The 21,418-nt window shown below is 35.0% G+C and overlaps 1 protein-coding gene across 1 annotated transcript in view; it reads left to right on the top strand.

Moving 5' to 3' along the window:
- The window catches only part of LOC129255673 (uncharacterized), a 40,634-nt gene that overhangs the window by 14,472 nt on the left and 4,744 nt on the right, over positions 1 to 21,418 (top strand). The window contains exons 14-25 of the mRNA XM_064095964.1: positions 190 to 544; positions 1,772 to 1,944; positions 3,066 to 3,110; positions 5,706 to 5,774; positions 9,246 to 9,314; positions 10,320 to 10,808; positions 11,248 to 12,021; positions 12,355 to 12,720; positions 14,062 to 14,379; positions 16,707 to 16,799; positions 19,786 to 19,926; positions 20,496 to 20,638. Coding sequence (XP_063952034.1) covers positions 190 to 544; positions 1,772 to 1,944; positions 3,066 to 3,110; positions 5,706 to 5,774; positions 9,246 to 9,314; positions 10,320 to 10,808; positions 11,248 to 12,021; positions 12,355 to 12,720; positions 14,062 to 14,379; positions 16,707 to 16,799; positions 19,786 to 19,926; positions 20,496 to 20,638 — 3,035 coding nt within the window. The remainder of the gene's footprint in view (positions 1 to 189; positions 545 to 1,771; positions 1,945 to 3,065; positions 3,111 to 5,705; positions 5,775 to 9,245; positions 9,315 to 10,319; positions 10,809 to 11,247; positions 12,022 to 12,354; positions 12,721 to 14,061; positions 14,380 to 16,706; positions 16,800 to 19,785; positions 19,927 to 20,495; positions 20,639 to 21,418) is intronic.

Below are 21,418 nucleotides of genomic sequence, written 5' to 3'. Positions count from 1 at the left end.
ATTTTGTTGTTACCTATGAGGCGTAGCAGGAAACTTAAAATTCGATTACAAGAAAGTTAATCTGCGATTGACTGCAAATCAACTACAAATTTGCATTTAAACCTGATTTTGAATTGAAAGTTTCTTGCAACCTGTGGTGTTTTGAAAATTTTGTGTAAAACTGTTCTTGTTTTTTTTTCTGCCCCTCAGCCGCAGGTGCAGCTGCCTACCAAGTTGACGATGTTGAGTTCCCCTGGTGGTTATGGTTGGCTATTGCTCTGGCTTGCCTCTTCCTCATAGCCCTGGCCATAGCCCTGCTCTTTTGTATCGCCTGTGGTTGTTGTCGATGCTGTCTGAAATGCTGTCCAGGCTGCGGCTCCGTCTGTGATGACATCTATGCTTGCTTGGAGCCTTGTGGAGCCTGTCTGGCTGGGTGCGCATCCGCATGTTGTCCATGCTGTTGTGAAGATGAAGATGACTGCGCCAAGTGTTGGACAAAGTGCTGCTGTGGTGTGCCTTGCTTTGTATGCTGTGGAAAAACTTATAAGGAGAGGAGAGCGAAAGCGTAAGTTTTGTAGTAATCTCCATATAACGTAAGCTGTCAGGAAATATCATCAAGAATTAAAGACATTTTAGTTGTAATTAAAGGTACCATTGAGTAATACACACAGACGATTCCATAAAATAATCAACCTTATTGTATGTCAGCCCCCCCCCCCTTCTCCCTAATTCATGAACTGTTCAAGTTATGATCATTTGATAGTGATACAAATTTTCTCATGTACTTGAAAACAGAGACTTATAATTGAAGGAAGGTCCCGCATATAGGTAGTTCGGGCATTCATATTTCATGAAATTCCTCATATTCAAAATATTTTTTAGGCTCCTGACAAAAAGCCATGCAGAGCCTATTATGAATGCAGCCTACAATGCAAACCCTGCTCAGCAGCTTTTACTTTCAAATTCTCACATTTCTTCATAGACAAAATAATGGGAGTAGACAAAACGAATTTAAAAGTTTTTATTCACCGGCCAATGCTGCTAAGATGGCTGACCCAACTTTGTTTAGCACATGATGAAATTCGTATGAATTGGCACTTCATACTGTTCTCAAATACTTGGATGTAAAAGTAACAACATGAAATCATTAATGTGAAATTAATGTCACTACCTTTACAATGATTCCATTGTGTCAAAATCCTTTGCCATGCCAAATGATGTTATTACCTTCAAAAGGTCATACAGTTCAAATTGTAATGTGTTTTCATCATGTTCTTGCATTAAGCTGACAGGTCATAAAACTGTAGCCAAGTATTTTCATGAATGTTTTTTCAGTACTTTGATTTTTATTTTCAGTTTATTTTTTCCATCAACAAATTGAAAGTCATACACAATACCACAGCCGTACAATTAAAAACATTAAATAGTTTAAATGCTAATGTATTTTCATCATGCTGTTCTTTCGGGGAGCTGACAGGCTACAATGGTGTAACCAAATGATTCATAAATTGCTATCCTTGTAATATTTCAGGTTTACCTGGGGGGCGTTTCATGAAAAGACTTGTTGGACGTTTTATCCGACAAGTCCCATTTTATCCGACAGCTACCATAGGAACAGTGCCTCTCTGCCAATCAAAATCATGAAAAGATGTCAGATCTGACAACTTGTTGGATGAAAATATTGATGATTCATTTCCAGGTACAATTTTAAATCAATACACATACAAGTTGGACTTATAAAATTTGTATACTTCAAGTGCTAATGTATTTCCCATCATGTTGTTTCTTGCAGGGAACTGACTGGTTACAAAGTTGTAGCCAACGGTAAAGGTATTAACGCAACCAATACCACACAGGTGGAGGGGAACCCCCCTGATCTATGGGCAGATGAACTCATGATGAAGCAGATAGGAAAGAATATGGTAGCCACACCTTCAGAAATGGAATCACTTAATAAATCAGAAAGTAGGTCATTATCTACTGTTTTCTTATAAATCAACCATTGCTTGCTTTTGTCTTAATATGCAAGTGACTTTAGAATATTAACATGAACAATGAGGATCAATAACAATGATATTGAAACAGGACTATTATCCCGGAGGACATTATGACTCCCATCTGTAAGAACACCATGCGGCAACACTTCTCCCAACATGAAAGGGAGATTCCACAACAACTTTTTCTCAGACAACTTGCAAGTTATTGGGGGAGTTGTCCTGGGGAGGGGGGGGGGGCATGCCATGTATACTTGATATAAGATTGTGCTTTTGCAAATGGATCAACTTTTCATAAGAAATCCCTACACATGGGTCTATGTTTTATGAGGAATCCCAAAACATGGGTACCCATTTTGCCTTTAAAGATGGGTAAGATGTTGAGGATGTGCCTCACATGCCCTTGAATAAAAATCAAACATACCCCCCCCCCCCCCGTTGTCCTCCCAGGGAAGTTGTCCCAGAACCCAATGTTATAGATTTTATATACTAAAAAATAATAATGCTAGTGCTACTTTACTACATGAAAAATAAGCTATCTTTGGTAGATCTGCTTCTTTCTTGGCAAAAGATTTGCAGGATTATTTTGTTAACATCATAACAGATATATATTTATAAACTCATTAATTGACTTTATATAGCTTGATGGCTAAATAATACCTGCTAGATTAGACATAAGGTCATCCCAAGTAATTTGCATTCAAAAGTATTGCAATTTTTTATGAATTAGCAGTTCATTGTTTGTTTCTTACAACTGCCAGAATTAATCAAGTTGCTTAATTGAATGTGATACAAGTTTGCAACTTCTGTTTGCAATCGACTTGACGTTTGAGAGTTTATGTAGTATTCGGTTGTGTCTCTTATACTGATCTTGATGGAGCATAGATTCTCACCTCATTAAATCTTTATATTGGATAGCATATAAAGGAATTTAGAACCTCTTTGACTGGTGCTTCAATCACAAGTTTTTTCAATTAAAGTTCACTTACTTTGCTACGTGCTGTTAACACCCTAACATGCTTTGCTCTCATTTCTTATCCTATCTCTCCCTCTGTCTCTTTCTCTCTCTCTATTTTCAAACCCTATCTACAGTTGAAAGTGAAACACACTTTGCAAATCATGCACAGCATCAACAAGGTAAGAACAAGATCAACATCCAGGCCCCACCCCTCTTTTCTGTCAAACAAACTTATGAAAGACTGACAGTTAGAACATCCTTGTGGTGTTTTCATAATTGATTATTGTAGATAATGGATGAAAGATATTGATGTAATAAGCAGGTACATGCAGGTGAGAGGTCTTCAGCCTTGTATTTTGGGGTTAGCCTGTCAAGGGCATATTCTAGGTGAGACCATTCAGAACCTGACCAACAGCAACGTTTCTTAACTTAAGGCATTTTAATCATTCCATCAGGTATTTTCCCTCCAAGGTGAGGGTTATGACAACTTGTCCTGGTGCCTGACATCATTTATAGCTCATACAAGGGAGCAGAATATAGTTTTTGTGAGAGTATGCTTTACATTCTCATCATTTCTGCTTAGATTTCTCACATGTTCATATCATTCTACACAAGAATTCATGATAAAGCTGTTCTCTCTACTTTCCAGCATTTGTCTTTCTAAAATGGGAATAGTATTGTTACTGTAACTACCAATTAGTGTTTAAATTCTTTAGCATTATTTTCATTCATTAATTATATTTTCATGAAATGAATTGCATTATGCCATCCAGGTTCATAGACCTTTTAAAATTATTGTAAGAATATATGTTGTAAGTGATTCAAATTATATGACAATCATAGTACAGTTTCCGTGACCTAGAATCAACATTGTCCCCAAATTTCAACCACCACTACTGTCATAGCTACTCAGATTATTGTAATCATGATCACCCTCATGATCACCCTCATCATCATCATCATCAATGCATCACCATCATCAATGCATAACCATCTTCATCATCATGTCTTTAATCATCTCAATTGTCATATAATCATCAATAGCATAATCATCTTTCCCATCACTTTCATCATGCGATACCTTGGAATTGAGGTCCTTAGTACTGTTGATGCAAGTAATACAGCTTATTGTGGCTTACCATTTTATCATAAAAAACCCATTTGAATTAGAAGCATCTTTGCCAATTCTGCATCATCATCGTCATTACTTGTGTCATCTACTATTTAACCAACCATTGGCCTATAACCCCTCATTACATACCCTCTGGTGCTTGGTATTCCATTTTCAGAAGGCAAGGCTAATTTCCGTCTCACTACCTTGGCTGACAAAGTCAAGAGTGCGGCAGATACGATTGTTGCTGATCATGAAGAAACGGTGAAGGGCCGAGTTAGCATGCCAAACTCGCCTCACCCCAGCCGTAAACTACCAGTCTATGAAGCAGGTATACATCACCATGGATTATTTATAGAACAAATCAAATGCCTTCCTGACAGTGAAACTGGCTGCAATAGAATAGCAGATATAATGGTGGAGGTTGTGTTCTTTGCAGTATAGACCCATCTCTGAAAATGCGTAGATGATTTTTTCTTTCTTTTTCTCTTGCCAGCTAAGTAGACATTATCTGTTACAAAGGCAACCAATCGGCAGCTTGGAACCAACAAGCCAGATCATGAATGTAGAATGCAGCATCATCATTTTTTTTTTCTTATCTTAATATTGCTCCCTTTCTCTCTCTAGGAAGTCATTAGGCTCAGGTAGCACTGCTGAAGTAGCAAGTCTTCTTTATAATTTCTGCGCTAGAAGTCATCCATTCCAGCAACAGCTCGCAGTAATCTTCTTTTTTTCAAATTTAATTTTTCTTCAATACTTTCAAATCTAAAGCAGACAGACATGGTTAATGGAATATCGATTATTGATTCATATTGTGTTGTAGCAAATCTAAAGTAATTTGAGATTTGCACTAAACATTATATTTCATTGTGTTTTAGCAAATCTAAATCAAGGGTCACCTTGATTTTCTTTGTTAGCTTTTAAGATCAATAATACAATGAATCACTTACTGCTTCCTCGATGTTGTGATGTCAGTTGCAGGAATGCTTGTAGCATATTTTCAAAGCATACATATAGTCTACAAAGTCCTTTAATTCTAAACTGTCCCACTGTTAAGCATTTAGTCCCTGTCACCATTTACAATCAGAAATACTGGGCCAGAAGACATTAAAATTGTTTAGAATGACCTGATTAGGACTTCTTATGTTTCTAGCAAGTTGTCATTTGTGTTTGTTGAAATCCACATTCAAAACATTTAATTTTCAATTAGCTTATTTGATTGTATGTAGTTATTTAACATGTGCTTAATTTGTCCAACCAAAAATTCTTCAGTGTTTAGGTGGTATTTTTTTCATGATAGAATCTTTAATACTAGATACAAATAGTCTTTTTATGATATATGATGCAGAAAAAATAGTAATTCTAAAAAGCTTACTATATTAACATTAACTTCTGAAGCTTTTACTGATTTTTAGGGGAGTCCTTTTTATGCTTCATTGAGCTGTTACATTGATGTGTGCTATTATTTATTTATTATCACCTAGAGGGTTCTACTATAATTATAGTCTCACTTTCCACCATTTGTATATTTGCTGATCTAGAAAACATCATTTTTTGCATTTTAGTTGCTTGTATAATATGAAATGAATCATGATGATTGTCTGAAGCATTTTATTGGATTTAACTTGATGGTGGCTTTTATGTTATTATTTGGATTGCTTAGAACATACTTCTGTCTACACCACTCGTCATGTGTCTTTTGCTGATCTAGCTCCCATTAATGAAATCAGAGGTATACAATGCAGTCTATTTTATTGGAATAATTAATAATCAAACACCACACCATGTAATCATTTCCAATTCATATTTCATAATTTAAAGAAAGAACATTTATCTATCATACTATCACCCCATGTGTATCCATACTATGGTTATATATTGATATAATTAATGAAAGTAATAAAACAATAGTAATAATAATCTATTCATGTTGACCATCAAAATTATCCAACAATAAGGATGCATTCTACCACGCGATATGAGTTCTTAATATGTAGTAGTATTATATGCTTGCAATTTAGTTGAATAGACATTGTTTGAGTTTTGATAGAGCAGTAAGATTTAGTTTAAACCAGGACATGTTATAAAAACTTGCTGCAAGTATATGCATACCATTCCTAAAAAGTTTACTGATTAAGTTTGATCGGTTCCTGTTAATACATTTCATCATGATCAGACTACTTCATACCCATTTCAATGGGAAATGCAGCTTTTTTTACAAATACATACAAATTAAGAATAACACAATGTTTGTTCCCTTTGTCACTCAACACATGAACATGGAAGATTTGTTGAAGCCGATTGAAAAACCAGCTTCCCCTATCTACTCATCTCCAATGTGTCCTTATGCTGCTGTACCACGCAAGAAAAAGAAGAAACCAGGTACAATGTGGTACCCCTTTAGTACCCATTTGTTACCCCTAACCCTATTCTCATGTCATCGCAAGGGAAAAAACCTGTCATCTATGTGTTACTTTGACCACACAATGATGATAAAATTAGGTATTAAGTGGTATGATGGTGGTCCCCAAGTCTGCGCACCTAACGATTTGAGTTAAGATTTAACATGAATTTCTTTTTATTTCACAAAATCTTTCAGTTGATAATGTTCTTACATCATTATGAGTTGGTGTGCCAAATATCTTATAAAACTTTGGAAGAAATATATGATTTTCTTGGAAAAAACCTCGGGCAGTCATTTTCAGATTGAACAAAAAAATGGTGCCCCATGTCTGCGCACCCATTCACTTTGCACGCATTTCGGGATTTTGATGAGAAAGGCTGCATTTTGAGGCCGTCACAAGAAATGCCCAAATTTCATTATTTTTCCACCATTGTGAGTCGGATTTTGTAATTTTTATCTGTCTATGCATTAGATGTGTAAAGTTTGTGTTTGTTGCGTATCTTCTTTTACTAGAATCGCGCAGATACGCGTATGCGCAGACTTAGGGGAACTTGCCATACCTATTTTTGTACCCAATCCCCCCCCCCCTGAATCCAGCCTTCCCTTACAAATACACACACACAAAATAAGAAAAGTTTTATGTGGTACCGACCCACTCAAGAAAAAAATCAGGTAGGGTACTTTGTGTTACCCATTTAGAACCAATAGTTCCCTTACAATCAAGCACTTGTCTTTTCTCACTGACACCGTCATATCTGGAGCATGTGTCATAAAGAACTTTGTTATTATAGTAACTTTCATTTTGATAAGAGTCAGCAATTTATAAAAATCAAAGTTTTCACAGTGGGTAGCATATGGGAAAGTTACTATGAAAAATCTATAGGTTAAGTCATAATTCTGAATCCAAAAATCTAATACTTCAATACAACATGCATATTTTCATTTGTTTTACTAAAGAAACAATATGTTTCCCATTTTAAATGGGTAAATGAAGATCCTTCATATAGTAATAGCTACCTGTACTTGACTGCCTTCCTTATATTCCCCATCATAATGACCAGCTATTGTTCATTTTAATATTAATACATATTGATCCCTTAATATCACCTGATAATATGTTTATAATTCTCTATTGTATTGTAATTCTAGAGGAGCTATTCATAACACATCAGTTATTAAAATTTAATTTCTAGTAGCTTCATGTATAGGCTTTGACCAAGCACCTCATTAATTCCTTGTTTTCATCATTAATTAGGGTATTTCTGCTTGAAGCAATGTGATAAATAATGTGTTGATAAGGATGTTCTTGCACCAACACAAAGAATTGTTAATTCTATATTCTAGAAATTCCAAATAATCTGTATTGATAACAAAACCTGATATTTTTCTGCAAAAAAGGTGTATGCCATTGAGCCATATTCATGTATGCAAGAATATATTGTTTTTCTTAAGAGCAACATACATTCTCCCCTATTTTGTAATTCTGAGATAATTGTACCCTTGATCTTCCCCTCTACTTTGAATTCCAAACTCATGAAGACTCTCTCCCGCTGAGTGGTGAGATATCTCCTGTAGCCCTTGGGGCTTCGGCTACTAGCCCCAGTGCAGATATACATTATAAACAAGGTACTCTTTAATAGAACTTCCCCTGTCTCTCTAGTCATTCAAAGTAAAATTGACAATCTTTGTAAAGATGTAATCCAGCAAACAGTGGAGTGATGAAAAACAGTAATTAGTTGTCAATCCTATTGTATTGCTCATGTTTAACAAATATTTAACCATAGTTATTCCATATTGTAATTTTATCCATTAATAATCCATGTTTTAATGAGCATATATCTGTAGATGATATCTGGAATTAATCATAGTATTTACGTAATCATATATTTTTGGTTACTTATTTCAAAAGATAAAAATGTGTAGAGGTTGTAATATATAGTGCAAAAAATATATGTGCTAAAAGCTTTTGAAAAATTGCATTTTTAAGCGATGAATGATGGCTATGTATTGAGCACTTTGCTGAGATCATAGTTTATGGAAATATCATCATATGTGATAGATAATATTTTTTTATCCTAACCAAAGTACTTGAATATAAGTATTATTGTGATAGATATCACATGTGAACTATGTGGTATTATCATAGAAACATATTTTGTGACTGAACTAGCTTGGTGAAATTATCATCTATTGTTTTGGGGTATTCGCAGTTTTGTAGTATCATTAAGAGTTAAGTAGAATGCATTTAGTCTGACTAGCAAAAATAGCATTTGGTGTACTGAGTCATACAATGATATACCCTAATATATACATTATTAATCATTAACCCTTCAGTAGTACACTGTGTTATGTATTTCTGTATTCTACTTTGCCAAGATATTGTATCAAGATTCATATCTTAAAGATTCTAAAAAGGTATACTTAACTTACTTAAACTTTTACAATTGATTTTTCAACTGTACATGTATATGCGTTACTCTCACTGTATGTATACCTTCTTTTACCCTGTATACCTCTTCCCCTCTGATTTAATCAAAAATGAACAATATAATGTCCATGCTGTACTGACTGAGTTTTCATATTACCAATGTGGACATGACTATTGATTTTACAAATTTGCTTATATTTTACTTATATGTGCAGCTAAATGTCCCCTTTTATTCACTTGCATGTTTATTTGCATTTTCGTTAATCATTTTCATTTTATGATTTTAGTCTGTGAAACTTGTGAATATTGTGCCATTAGCATGTTGCATGCCTGTTTATTAGTATATATGCTTTGTGTTTGTGTATCTGTAGTATCAGAGAGTTATGTACCTGCCCAACGGAGTCAAGTTGAAGAATCGGTTCAGAGAAGTGTACGAGCAGGTAATAATTTAAATAAGGAGAATGTGATTACTTAAGTACCTTGATAAAAGTCTTAGCCACAGCCTTTCTTCTTCTTGTCCCTTCAAATCCTACAGACCATCATACACTAAACAATCAGAAAGGTAGTTTTCCCGCTTTAGGCAAATATGTGGATGCGACTTTGATTAAGTTATCTTTGTAAATAGGGAAATTAATTTGATTCAGCATGCTACATAAGACCATTATATTTGGATTGAGAGGGCACAAACCACATATGTTCTTTATTATAAAAAATGCAAGTTACATTCATGAAATTTAAATAGATGTTAGTGAAAATACATGATTAACCTGTTTCAAATCTCTAGTTGAATGCTGACCACTCATTGCCTCATAGTAATATTGATTGAAAATGCATTTTATCTATAAGTCAAAGATATATATGTCCTTACTGAAATTTATACTTGCTGCGAGCTGGTTACTAGCAAGCAACTAGTTGTTGGCTCACTTGATAAGTGATTGCAGTTAGCAAACAGTACATACTCATTGAAAGATTGCCTAACAATTTTTACAAACTTATTAATCTTTCACCTAGATAGTCACTTTCTTTGAGGGTCAGTACATTCAGTAATTTAATCGTTTATCTAAAAATATATAGTACAAGATAGTTCAATGAATTTTCAAATTATGTTACACTATTGCTATTTCAGTGCACAGTCCTCAAATCTTAAACAGGACATTGTAACAAACATACTTCAGTCTTTATTTTGTGGGATTGATGAATAATCAATACACTTTTAACGTGAACACTCCTCATTCATAATGCGAATGATGGACAATCTACTAAGTGCAACATGATTAGGTCATGTGTGTACAACAATGTTGATTTCTTTCGTCTGATCATTATTTTTGTCTTCAGCTTGCATGTTTAATTCTTATTGCATGATTTATATGTTTATCAGTTGCATGGTTGTCATTTGCATGTTTTATGTTTTGTACCCCACCCTTTCCCTCCCTCTACAATCCTAGCTAACTATGCAAATGTCAAGAAGGGCGAGAAACCAAATGTCAACATCAACACGACCAATGTTCGCATTGAGGAGGTCAAGAATGAATACCCTGGAAATGATGGTTACTCTACCCTGGGCAGTATGCATTCTGAGATTCCAGAGACGAGACCTCGTGAGAACTCGGACTCTCAACAATCTGCTGTTGGTTATCAAGATGGTCAGATTGTGACCTTCCCTGATGGTCAAATAGTGGCCAACAGCGGACTGAGACCTAATCCATTGACCATCACCTTTGAGGAGACGACTACTACGCACTCGGTGGAGAAGATGGTGCCACAGTCAGATGGTAGCAATGTCAAGACTGTGTCAAGTCACCAGACCTTTGCCAAGTCCTACTCCACCTCAGATGCATCAAGAGATCGTAACCTACAGACCATACTACAGGATGGCTTAGACAAAGGACCACTAGCCATTGACATACCTCAGAACTCTGAACAGCCTCTCAAAGGTATGGTTTCAAACTTTCCTAGGAGTCTGATTGAGTTAAACCACCATCTAAACCCTTTCTTATTTTGAAGATTACTTTTTTTAATCTCTCTCAGTTTTTTCATAGTGTGACATGCATGGTTAGCTATTTGACTTCATTTTACAGAGCCATAACAATAGACAAACTAATGTGACCTTGAAGGAAATCTTGTCTATTTTTGTTTGTTAATGTTATCCATATTTAAAAAAGAAATTGTCAGAAACTACGGACAAACCAAGTCCAAGAATTTTATTTTTGAAATTGACGGAGATTATGAAAAGTGGACTTCTTGTTTTCTCATCCTTTCTATTTTGTTTTAAAATTTAATATCCTAAAATCTGAGAAACTTTAAACTTTTAGAGGTTCAAATGTTAACAGCTTGTCTTGTTCTTACTTCCTGTCATGTGTTTCCTTCCTGCAGCCATCACTGCTCCAACTGTCAGCAGCCTGAATGAACAGTCAAGCTACCGTAACAAGTACAGTAGTTCTCATGACAGCAGCAACGCCTCTACAGGGTTCAGTCCTGAACTTGGCAGGGATTACAACTACAGGACTAGTGATAGTTCCCAGAAAGAATACAACTACAACACTCTGGACAGTGGCATTGACACCGGAAGGGGTCATGACTACCGGACTGGAGGTTTCAGGATGGACCCAAGAGGAGGAATGGTTGAAAACAGCAGCTATGAAGAGACCCAACATTACATTGTCCCTGAGCACTCTCCTGCAAGTCCACCTCTAGGTCACAGTGCCATATCACCTACCTTCCATGATAACCCAAGGATTGCCAGCCCCGTTAACCTGGGTCCTAGCCCTCCTCCTCTATCGCCCACCATGTCCAGGGGCCTAACTCGGGATACTCATCTATCATCCAGTGCTATGACACTACCAACCTCGACCAGCCGTGGCCTTGGCATGGACAACAGCAACTACAAGAGCAGCTCAAGCCATCAGTTCAGAAGCACTTCCAATATTAGTGATATGAATCATGGTGGAGATTCTCGTGGTTCATCGACGATGGGTGGGGTGGGGAGTTATCATAACAAGTGGCATATGGGTGAGGGTCGGAGTACTGGCACCAGTGCCTTCAGCCCCAATCTATCTGAGAGTATGGATGTTGACAGAGAGACGAGCTTTGCTAACAGTGTGTATTCAGGTAGCAAGGGAACCAGTGACTATGCCACTGACTCTAGAGGTATATTGCAGTTATTGTATTTGTTGATAGCTTTTAGAAAATGAGTTGAGATAAACAAGAATTTCTTATAATTCATCATTAAATAAACATATCCAAGCAAAATTTAATAATAAATTTTGCCTTTGCATAAGAGGAAACTCTCTTGATGATAAGATTTATGAGAGATTTGTGAAGTTAAGATCTTCTAGTATCATATTGGTCTATTGCATGCATCTTCCCATATCCTGCAGCTTCCCCAACCATTCTTTTATAGAATATGTATGTTTGTCTTGTGTTTTAGATTGCTAGATGCATGTTTTTATGTGATTATTCTGCCTCTCCTTCCTCTCCTAGTGCATGCATCCCTGTCCTCCAATCACCAAGACGACCCCTCATCTGCTCCCATTTCAAATGGCACCAGCCACTCCTACAAGTCCAATTCCTACCGCTATGGCTCCAGTGGCACCTCCAGTAAAGGGGGCTTGTCCACTGGGCTTGGCGGGGCTTCTTCTGGAGGAGGTAGCATGTCGTATGGTGGTGATGTTGATGGGTCTGTTGATGGGTCTGGCAATGGGCTATCGACTGGTAGAGGGTATTCCTCGAGCCACTCCATGTCTAGGAGTCACTACTCTTCCAATAACAATAACTCCACGGGTGATGTCTTCTCTGACACGGATGCAGAGGTCGCTAGTACTATGAGTCGTGCTAGAAGCCAAGAAGGTATACCAAACTCTAATTCCAACTAACCCAGTTATGACTTCGGGATCATAGCTACTTGAAAAGCGGCTTATATAAAGTACAATGTTCCTGTAGTAGGATATACAGGAATAGATAACTGGAAAGCTTCTATGATAAAATTATTCATATTAATCTTGCTAAACTGCAAAAGGAATGTCACATATCTCAGCTCAATGTTTACCTGAAGTCCAAAGAACATTATATTTTGTGGTTTAATGACATTTGAGTGATTACCAAGGTCAGAACCCCAATAAGTTTTCTGTGAAGGTTCTCTGTAATAAGCCAAAATAGTCACTTAGAATTAAAAGAACAATTTGAAAATCAGCTTTTTTGAAAGAGGGAATCTACCTCTATCTACTATTAAAGTTTGAAGTCAGGAAAGTCATCTAAAATTAAGGAAACAAGAAATTATCTGAGAACATTTTGTTACCGAGGATAATTCCACACTTATTGCAGTATGCTCATTCATGTTTGAGTGAATTATAACCCCTGTTCTATCTTTGTACTTTGAAGCTCTTCTAAAAATGTTTATGTTGAAACAAGCCATTATATGTAATTGTAAAGTTTAGAGTATGCTCTTTTAAATTCTATAAACTTACTAAGACTTATAATATATTAACAGATTTATTTGGGGTTTTAAGCTAGGTGAACACATACATGAGTGCTATGTGGCATAACGTCATTACATTTTATTGTTTAAAATAATTAGAAGCAAATATATTGTGCAATTCAGGATATTTTGATGTTTTTTTAAAGGAATTGAAATCTCTCTCGCTTTAGCTTGTGGAATAGCTTTGCTTTAGTTCTAAAGTTCTCTATATTATGTTGCAGTAATTTTCTTTTCTTTAAAACTCTGTGCTACATTGGATTTTAAAAAGCTGTAATTTTGTAATCCACAAACTTTTGAATAGAAGTTCCCTAGTATAAGAAAGCTTTTCACAGAATATGCCGGCCTATATAAGATAATTAACATTTCTTATTTGCCACTATTTCTTTGCCTCATTCTCTTTTTACTGCTACATTACTGTAATTGTCTGTATATTTGTAATTGATTAACATATTTCATATGTGGAATCGACAATGAATACTTCAAAACAAAATTAAAGGTTTGAGCTAACAAGGGTGAAGCTCTTTAGTGTACTCTGAGATGCTTGTATATACACCAATATCAGATATATCAATCTTAATATATATTCAACTCTTCAAGCCCTATACCCTTTCCATCAAATTCGCGAAAATGAATACCTTGCTAACAGTTTTTTAATTTTCTATTGCAACTTTCTTTTAATGATTATATTTGCATTCTTCCTTCCATCCAATAAGTTTTACACCATCGTCCTCACATGCCCCAATCCTCTTACCTTCATCCTCCTTCCCATCACCTACTACCACCGCCACCGCGAGAGGGCGTCCTCCGTCGTGCACACTCTGCAAATCTCTTCCGCGAAACCAATGACCCAGCACTGGATCGAGCGTATTTAGGAGAGCTAGATGACACGGTGTCTGAGATAGGAATGTCAGAGTATGCGAGACGACAAGCCAGGGTCATGGCTCGCGTCGATCACACTTACAAACAACGTCTAGTTTCAAAGGCTATGTCACTTGATCACGTAGCCATTCAACAAATCGCTAATAGAAGAGGTAGAGAATAAAGACTTCATCATATTATCATAAGATAGTTCCTAATGATGCTTAAATGATTCAATATTCATTAAAAACAATTATTCAAATCACCATTTATGCATAATAAGGTATAATTGAATGACAAGGAAGTTAGCGAAACTTATCATCCAATATACTCTGCAGATATATGTCAATGGTAACCTTTATGTATTATATACATCCTACATGTATGTTTCATTATGATAACTTAACACTGCTCTTTAAGGTAAATCTAGTAAAAGTTTTAACTTTGGTAAACATCATGTACTGTATAACAGCCATGCTTATAAAGTTAAGGTCTTTTATGATCTATCAGGTTTATGATATTTTTGTTTGCTGAAATATAAAATCTAGGCCCCTAAATTGATAATGCACTCATAAAGTACAATTTTTCTTTGTTTTGCAGTGTTTGATTTCAAATAATTAGTTCAGCTCAAAAGCACTCTATGTTTGTATCTGTGATGAGCACGGTGTGAAACATCAGTTAGATAATTTTGACATTGAGTTACATTGTTGCAACACTTCTATTCACAAAAACCCTTTTATCTCCAAATCCTTACTTTAAACTTTTTATAATCGGGATGGAATCGTAATAATTCTCTGTCATGAATAAACTGGCGAAAGAAATCAATAGGATGTCTACCTTATTATCCAATAAATAGTGTAGATGGTACAAATGGAAGAGCTAACTTAGATTGTAAGATTCTTCATTATGTTTATAGCTATGAAAATAGGTGTACACACTCAATGTGCCTTTTCTTTTGCTCTTTATATCAGGGTAAAGAATGTGAACCTAACAAGTCATTGGTGTAAGCTACATATCCCTGTCTTTCCTCCAGTTCAATCTTCTTTTCATCCCTTATTTCTAATCATTTTCCCCTGATGTTTATTATTTCTTCTTAAAAAATGTGTCATTAAATGATTTGACTTCATGGTTCTGTTCAGAAATATATAAAAGTTTGGGTACCCCTCAAATGGTTTTCTTTGGATTTTAACCCACTGACATACCTTAGAAACACTGCAACTGTGCAAGTGCCGAAATCATGCCCCTTGACACATTGGGCCAACCCCAAAAGCTAGCACCAGGGGCAAGCACTGATATGTGTCTCTTCTGGCTTCTTATGCCCCCAGAGTCTTCTTTTTGCTGTTTTTCATATAAAACTTCCATGTTTCTGTTTATTTAATTTTGATTGTGTGTGTGTCCCCTAAAAGTGGCACCTGGGGCCTGCAACACTAGGTATGCCACTGTTATATAAATAAATAGTTATCTAAGATCGTTTATCGTAACAGTCACAAAATAAGAATGCTATACTTTAATATCTTTGAGGTTTTTTCTTAACATGTGTTCAAAGTTATTCTGATTTTAAGCATCTTTCCTAACATAAGTTTTCCAATAAATCAATTTTATTTTCATAAAAGTATTTTCTACATCTTGAGAAATAGTAATGTACAGTCAAATTGTGTGTCTCATGTTTAATGAAATTATTTAGAATACTAACAATTTGATCTTTCTCACTTTCTATTTCTCTCATATTTTGTATTTCATCAACATGCTTAATTGAATCCATTCATCTCCTATCTTGATTGTTTTCTCTACAGGGATTCTTCAGTATTATAAAATGTCAATTATGGCAATCCTTTTCTTCAATTTCTATCATCATATGATGTAAAATGTATTGAATTAACACTTTCTCTCCTTCTTTACACTCATATTTTTTTCATTCACAGTGGGTTTACTAATACTGCTCCAGTATACATTTATTGATAACAAATTTTTCCATTTTAAAATTTGACATTTTGCCTTTCAAGTACATGTATCTTTTACTAAAACAGTGATTTACTTCATTGTATCTAATAACATGGAATGTGTTTTGTCATGAATTTGATAATTTTTAAGGAACAACCATGATGCAAACATTATTTTTTTATTATTATTATCTATACTAGACATGAGATGTAATGTTCGTTGATTAAATTCAATGAAAAGAAAAACTGATAGCAATTTATAGAGGACGTTATAGCCATGATGTGCAGTTGACATAAATTGCTGTCACAGTTTTGCATGAAACTTGGCTGAGGAGTCCATGTAAAGCGTGCTGTGTAACTCACATTTTAAGCAAATTTTATATACAACATAAATGAGAGCAAACCGAATATGTTGAAAGACACTTTATGAAAATTACAGCACACCATAGTCTCAGCACTTCACTGAAAATATTGACAATTTGGTGCATGTACTTATACTTTTTTTTCAATGTGTTGACCTGATGTGTTTCTGTCTTTTCCCCCTCTTTCTGGGATATCAGATAATTTGGTTAACACGCAGACCTATGACTTCATGTCTAATGCTTCAACACGCTCTGCTATGTCTGACAGACCTCCATATGTTTATAGCTCAGGTATTGTCAAGGGAAAATTTCACTAACATACTCTTTTGCAAGGAGCATGCACTGCATTGCATTTGAAAATAGAGGTAGATTCTGCTTTTGCACTTTTTTTTAATCTGAAAAGAAAGTTTTGCTATTAGTAGTTTGCTAAATGTGCTATGAATATTTGGTTTAATTGTCCCCTGCATTTATGATAGTATCAAACAGCGTTTGGAGTATCAGAATGGTATTTTCTTTTCTTCATTTTTCTATGCTCAGGGTACCAGAATGAGTATTGTTATCACACATTAGAGCAGTGCACAGAAATAATCACAATTATGTCTTGTCCAGCTGGACAAAATTTGAATTGCAAGACATGACCTTGCTATGATATCATTACAGTGTACAACTCATTTTTGTCTCACCTGCATAGCAGAGTGAGACTATAGGCGCCGCTTTTCCGACGGCGGCGGCGGCGGCGGCGTCAACACCAAATCTTAACCTGAGGTTAAGTTTTTGAAATGACAGCATAACTTAAAAAGTATATGGACCTAGTTCATGAAACTTGGCCATAAGGTTAATCAAGTATTACTGAACATCCTACCTGAGTTTCATGTCACATGACCAAGGTCAAAGGTCATTTAGGGTCAATGAACTTAGACCATGTTGGGGGAATCAACATCAAAATCTTAACCTAAGGTTAAGTTTTTGAAATGTCATCATAACTTAGAAAATATATGGACCTAGTTCATGAAACTTATACATAAGGTTAATCAAGTATCACTGAACATCCTGCATGAGTTTCACATCACATGACCAAGGTCAAAGGTCATTTAGGGTCAATGAACTTTGGCCGAATTGGGGGTATCTGTTGAATTACCATCATAACTTTGAAAGTTTATGGATCTGATTCATGAAACTTGGACATAATAATAATCAAGTATTACTGAACATCCTGTGCAAGTTTCAGGTCACATGATCAAGGTCAAAGGTCATTTAGGGTCAATGAACTTTGGCCAAATTGGGGTATTTGTTGAATTACAGCCATAAATTTGAAAGTGTGTTGGTCTAGTTCATAAAACTTGGACATAATAGTAATCAAGTATCACTGAACATCCTGTGCGAGTTTCAGGTCACATGATCAAGGTCAAAGGTCATGTAAGGTCAAAGAACTTTGGCCACGTTGGGGGTATTTGTTGAATTGCCATCATATCTCTAAAGTGTATGGGTCTAGTTCATAAAACGTGGAAATAAGAGTAACCAAGTATCACTGAACATCTTGTGCGAGTTATAGTAGTTTTAAAAATCAGCACTGCTGCTATATTGAATCGCGTGATGCAGGTGAGACGGCCAGAGGCATTCCACTTGTTTTAGATTAATCTATGTCTGGCACAACGGATGATATAAATTGAGTTTTTAAAAACTGTTTTAAGTAACATACTCAATATAATCCTGACACCTACAAGTGTCATCTTCACAAAATTATGAAAGGAAATTAACAATTAACAATTGATGAGTTTTCAGCTATTGAACTGATATTTTAATTGCTCATTGTTTTTACTGATGAGGCAATTAATTATCAGAGTGCATGGCTCAGTTCAAGAGCCTCTGCAATCTCATCTGTGAACTCAACTACCATTTATACTGATACCAAGCACTTATCATCTAGGTTTATGCAAAATCTTTAAATGTATATAATAAGAATTATTACATTTGCTTTATGTACCAAAAACATTTCTTATTTTGATGCTTATGCAAGCTTTATTTTTTTAAAGATTTATTTATTATTTTCTTTGAACATACATAACATTAAAAAAATCTCCTTTAGTTTATATTCCTACTACAAATATATTTCTCTTTTCTACTTTGAACAAATCTCTTGAGAGTTGTGTTTCTTTTATTATTATTATTCTTTCTATTATAATCATTATTATTATTTTATCTTCCTCATCATCATTTCTATTGGAAAGCTTTTAACATATTTTCATTATTTGATTCATTTATTAATATTTGCATTGTATTTGTCCTGCATCGCACAATCCACAAAGTCTACTGAAATAACTACATATGTTATTGTTCAGTCATGTACTTATACTGATATATGTTCCAATGGTGTAAATGTAATAACCAATCTTTGTAGTTGCAGCTTTATAAATTGGCTTATAGCTCATTACAGATTTACTAACAAATCTTAGATTTGTGCAGTGTTTTTTGCCATCATGCTATTTTGTTGTGAGTTGATTTTTTAAAAGCTAATAGTTGCACCCCATATGCTATTTGATTTATGTGAATAATTTTTTTATTTCTTCAGATATTTTAATGTTCACATGGCTAGTTCTGGTAATTTTGGTCACTGTTTAGATCAGTAGTATACGTCTGTCAATATTGTGGTTCTAAGGTCATCTTAGATTGTCTTACAAAAGTGGTTTCCTGAAAATACAATTAATTCTAGCTCCAGCGGGCTATGTTGTGTAAGCTGATTGAATGAATTTCAGGGACAAATCTAAATTAAATATTGCTTCCTATTAACTTCAGAGGCAATTTTTCATTCAATTCCTTTAAATTTCTCATTTTGTTTGCCCGTACAGTAATAGTATTGTGAGCTATTACAAGTGATCTGTCTCCATTTGCATGTCCTCATAAAATAAAGTTAAATTTATAGTTGTAGATTCATTTTAATAAGAAACAGGGCTGTCATACTGAATCCATTGAATCATGCCCTGACCAAAATTCTGTCAAAATATTTGTTCCATGCTCGTGTAATAGAAGAATTCTAATCACGGTTTGCTTTGGAATCTTGATTTTTAATGAAAAAAGGCTGTTAATGCATCCGAAGATTGCTGAAAATAAAGGTTTGATATATAAAAGAAAGTCAATAGAACACATTTCCCTGTATTTTATACATTTCAGTTCTGTCATCCAATATCCATTCATATCATGAATAATGTGGTTGTGTGTTAAATAAGCTATGCAATATAGACAATATCTTTTTACACTAATGTCTTGTTTGAATGTCTAGCAGGTTACCATAGCGATACCAATGCAAGCTCTCAAGATGAGTCCGGTAGTCAAAACAGTGGTACTGCACCCCGCACCAACCCCCTCTCTAGCTTCACTGTACCTGCTCCTCCTCCTCACTATCAACATCCACAGGCCAAAGGTAAGAATGATGATGATGATGATGATGATAGTAATAACAACACTTGATCATGACGATGATTATAATGATCATAAGTAAAACAAGATGTAAAACAATTTTGATGATGTGGTTGATACTATTGATGATGATTAGAATGATGATGACAAGAATAATGATAGTAATGGGGGACATTTTGATATTTATGCTGATAATATCGGTGACAATTAAGACGATGATGGTGATGATAATATTGGATATAGTAAATGAAAATGTTGTTTAGTTACGATTGAAATTATAGAGATAACATAATGATGTCACTAGCAGTGGTCATGCGCTTGATGATCAGCAGTAGAATGGTATGATGATGGTAATGATGATGATAATGCTAATCACGGTGGTAATGATAATGCTCATGGTCATTGTAGATATCATTTTAAACTTTGAAGACGCCACGTAGCTGATTTATATCTAGTCAAGAGACTTGCAGTATTAATGATGTCAGTCAGTTACTGCAGATGATAAAACCAATTACAGATTTAGTTCAAAATGTAAATGATGAATACTTTTTTGTATTGTCTCTGATGCTGTAGTGAGGATAACTGCCCCAACATACAGTCCATTGAAGAGGGGTCAGCCCGGTCCTGGAAGAGGTCGTGCTCAACCCATGGCTGTTATTACCCCTAAAGCACCTGATGTTACTTATAGAGGAGTAGGTGATGGAAACAGCCCAGGGGTAAGGATTCATTGCTTTGTTCTTTCCTATATTTTTACAGTCCCTCTGTACATTTCTGTATGTTTAAATCCCCTTCTTAGTATCACAGTCTATTTATTTGTTCACTCAATCCTTTCCACCTCTATTGATTGATCACATGGATGATTTGTACAATTTATTGCACATTATGATGAATGTAGCCGGTCATAATAAAAAAACATCAGCCCTATGATGAGTTGCTAAGCTTAGTCTTACAAAACCCTGACTGAAATAAGTCATTCATTTATCTTTTCCTTTCCCAACTTTATTTTTATATATTTTCATGATTTTTTTCAGTTCTCTTTTCATCAGGTATTTTCTGTTTATTTAAATCTATCATTTCATTTCTATTTTTTATCAACAGTTGATTTTTAACTCTCCCCTGGTAATGCTTGATAAAATGTATTACTGAACCAATATGTTTTTCAGAATCCCATCTTCCAGACTAAAAGAAACACCATGGAAAACCAATAATCTCAAACTGGAATTCATAGATTAAAATGTTAAAATCTGTTATTCCTAAGTGAAATGTATGATATTATAGAAATAAAATTAATAATAGGGAAAGTGATTATTGTTATTATTATTTTTCAATGCAATTTAAAAGATATATGTACTCAGGGCCCCACTACATTGAAGTAATATATATTACAGTTTCCTTGCCATCTAGTGGTAAGTTTCAAGAAATCCCTGACTTTGAGTGGCTGTTGAGCATGGTTACCATGGTAGCTACCATTGGATGGTGATGATACCATAACAGTG

This window comes from Lytechinus pictus, chromosome 3, assembly GCF_037042905.1.
Source record: "Lytechinus pictus isolate F3 Inbred chromosome 3, Lp3.0, whole genome shotgun sequence".
Lineage (NCBI taxonomy): Eukaryota > Metazoa > Echinodermata > Echinoidea > Temnopleuroida > Toxopneustidae > Lytechinus > Lytechinus pictus.
Note: the sequence above shows the minus strand (reverse complement) of the source record. Positions and strands in the feature narration are given on the sequence as shown.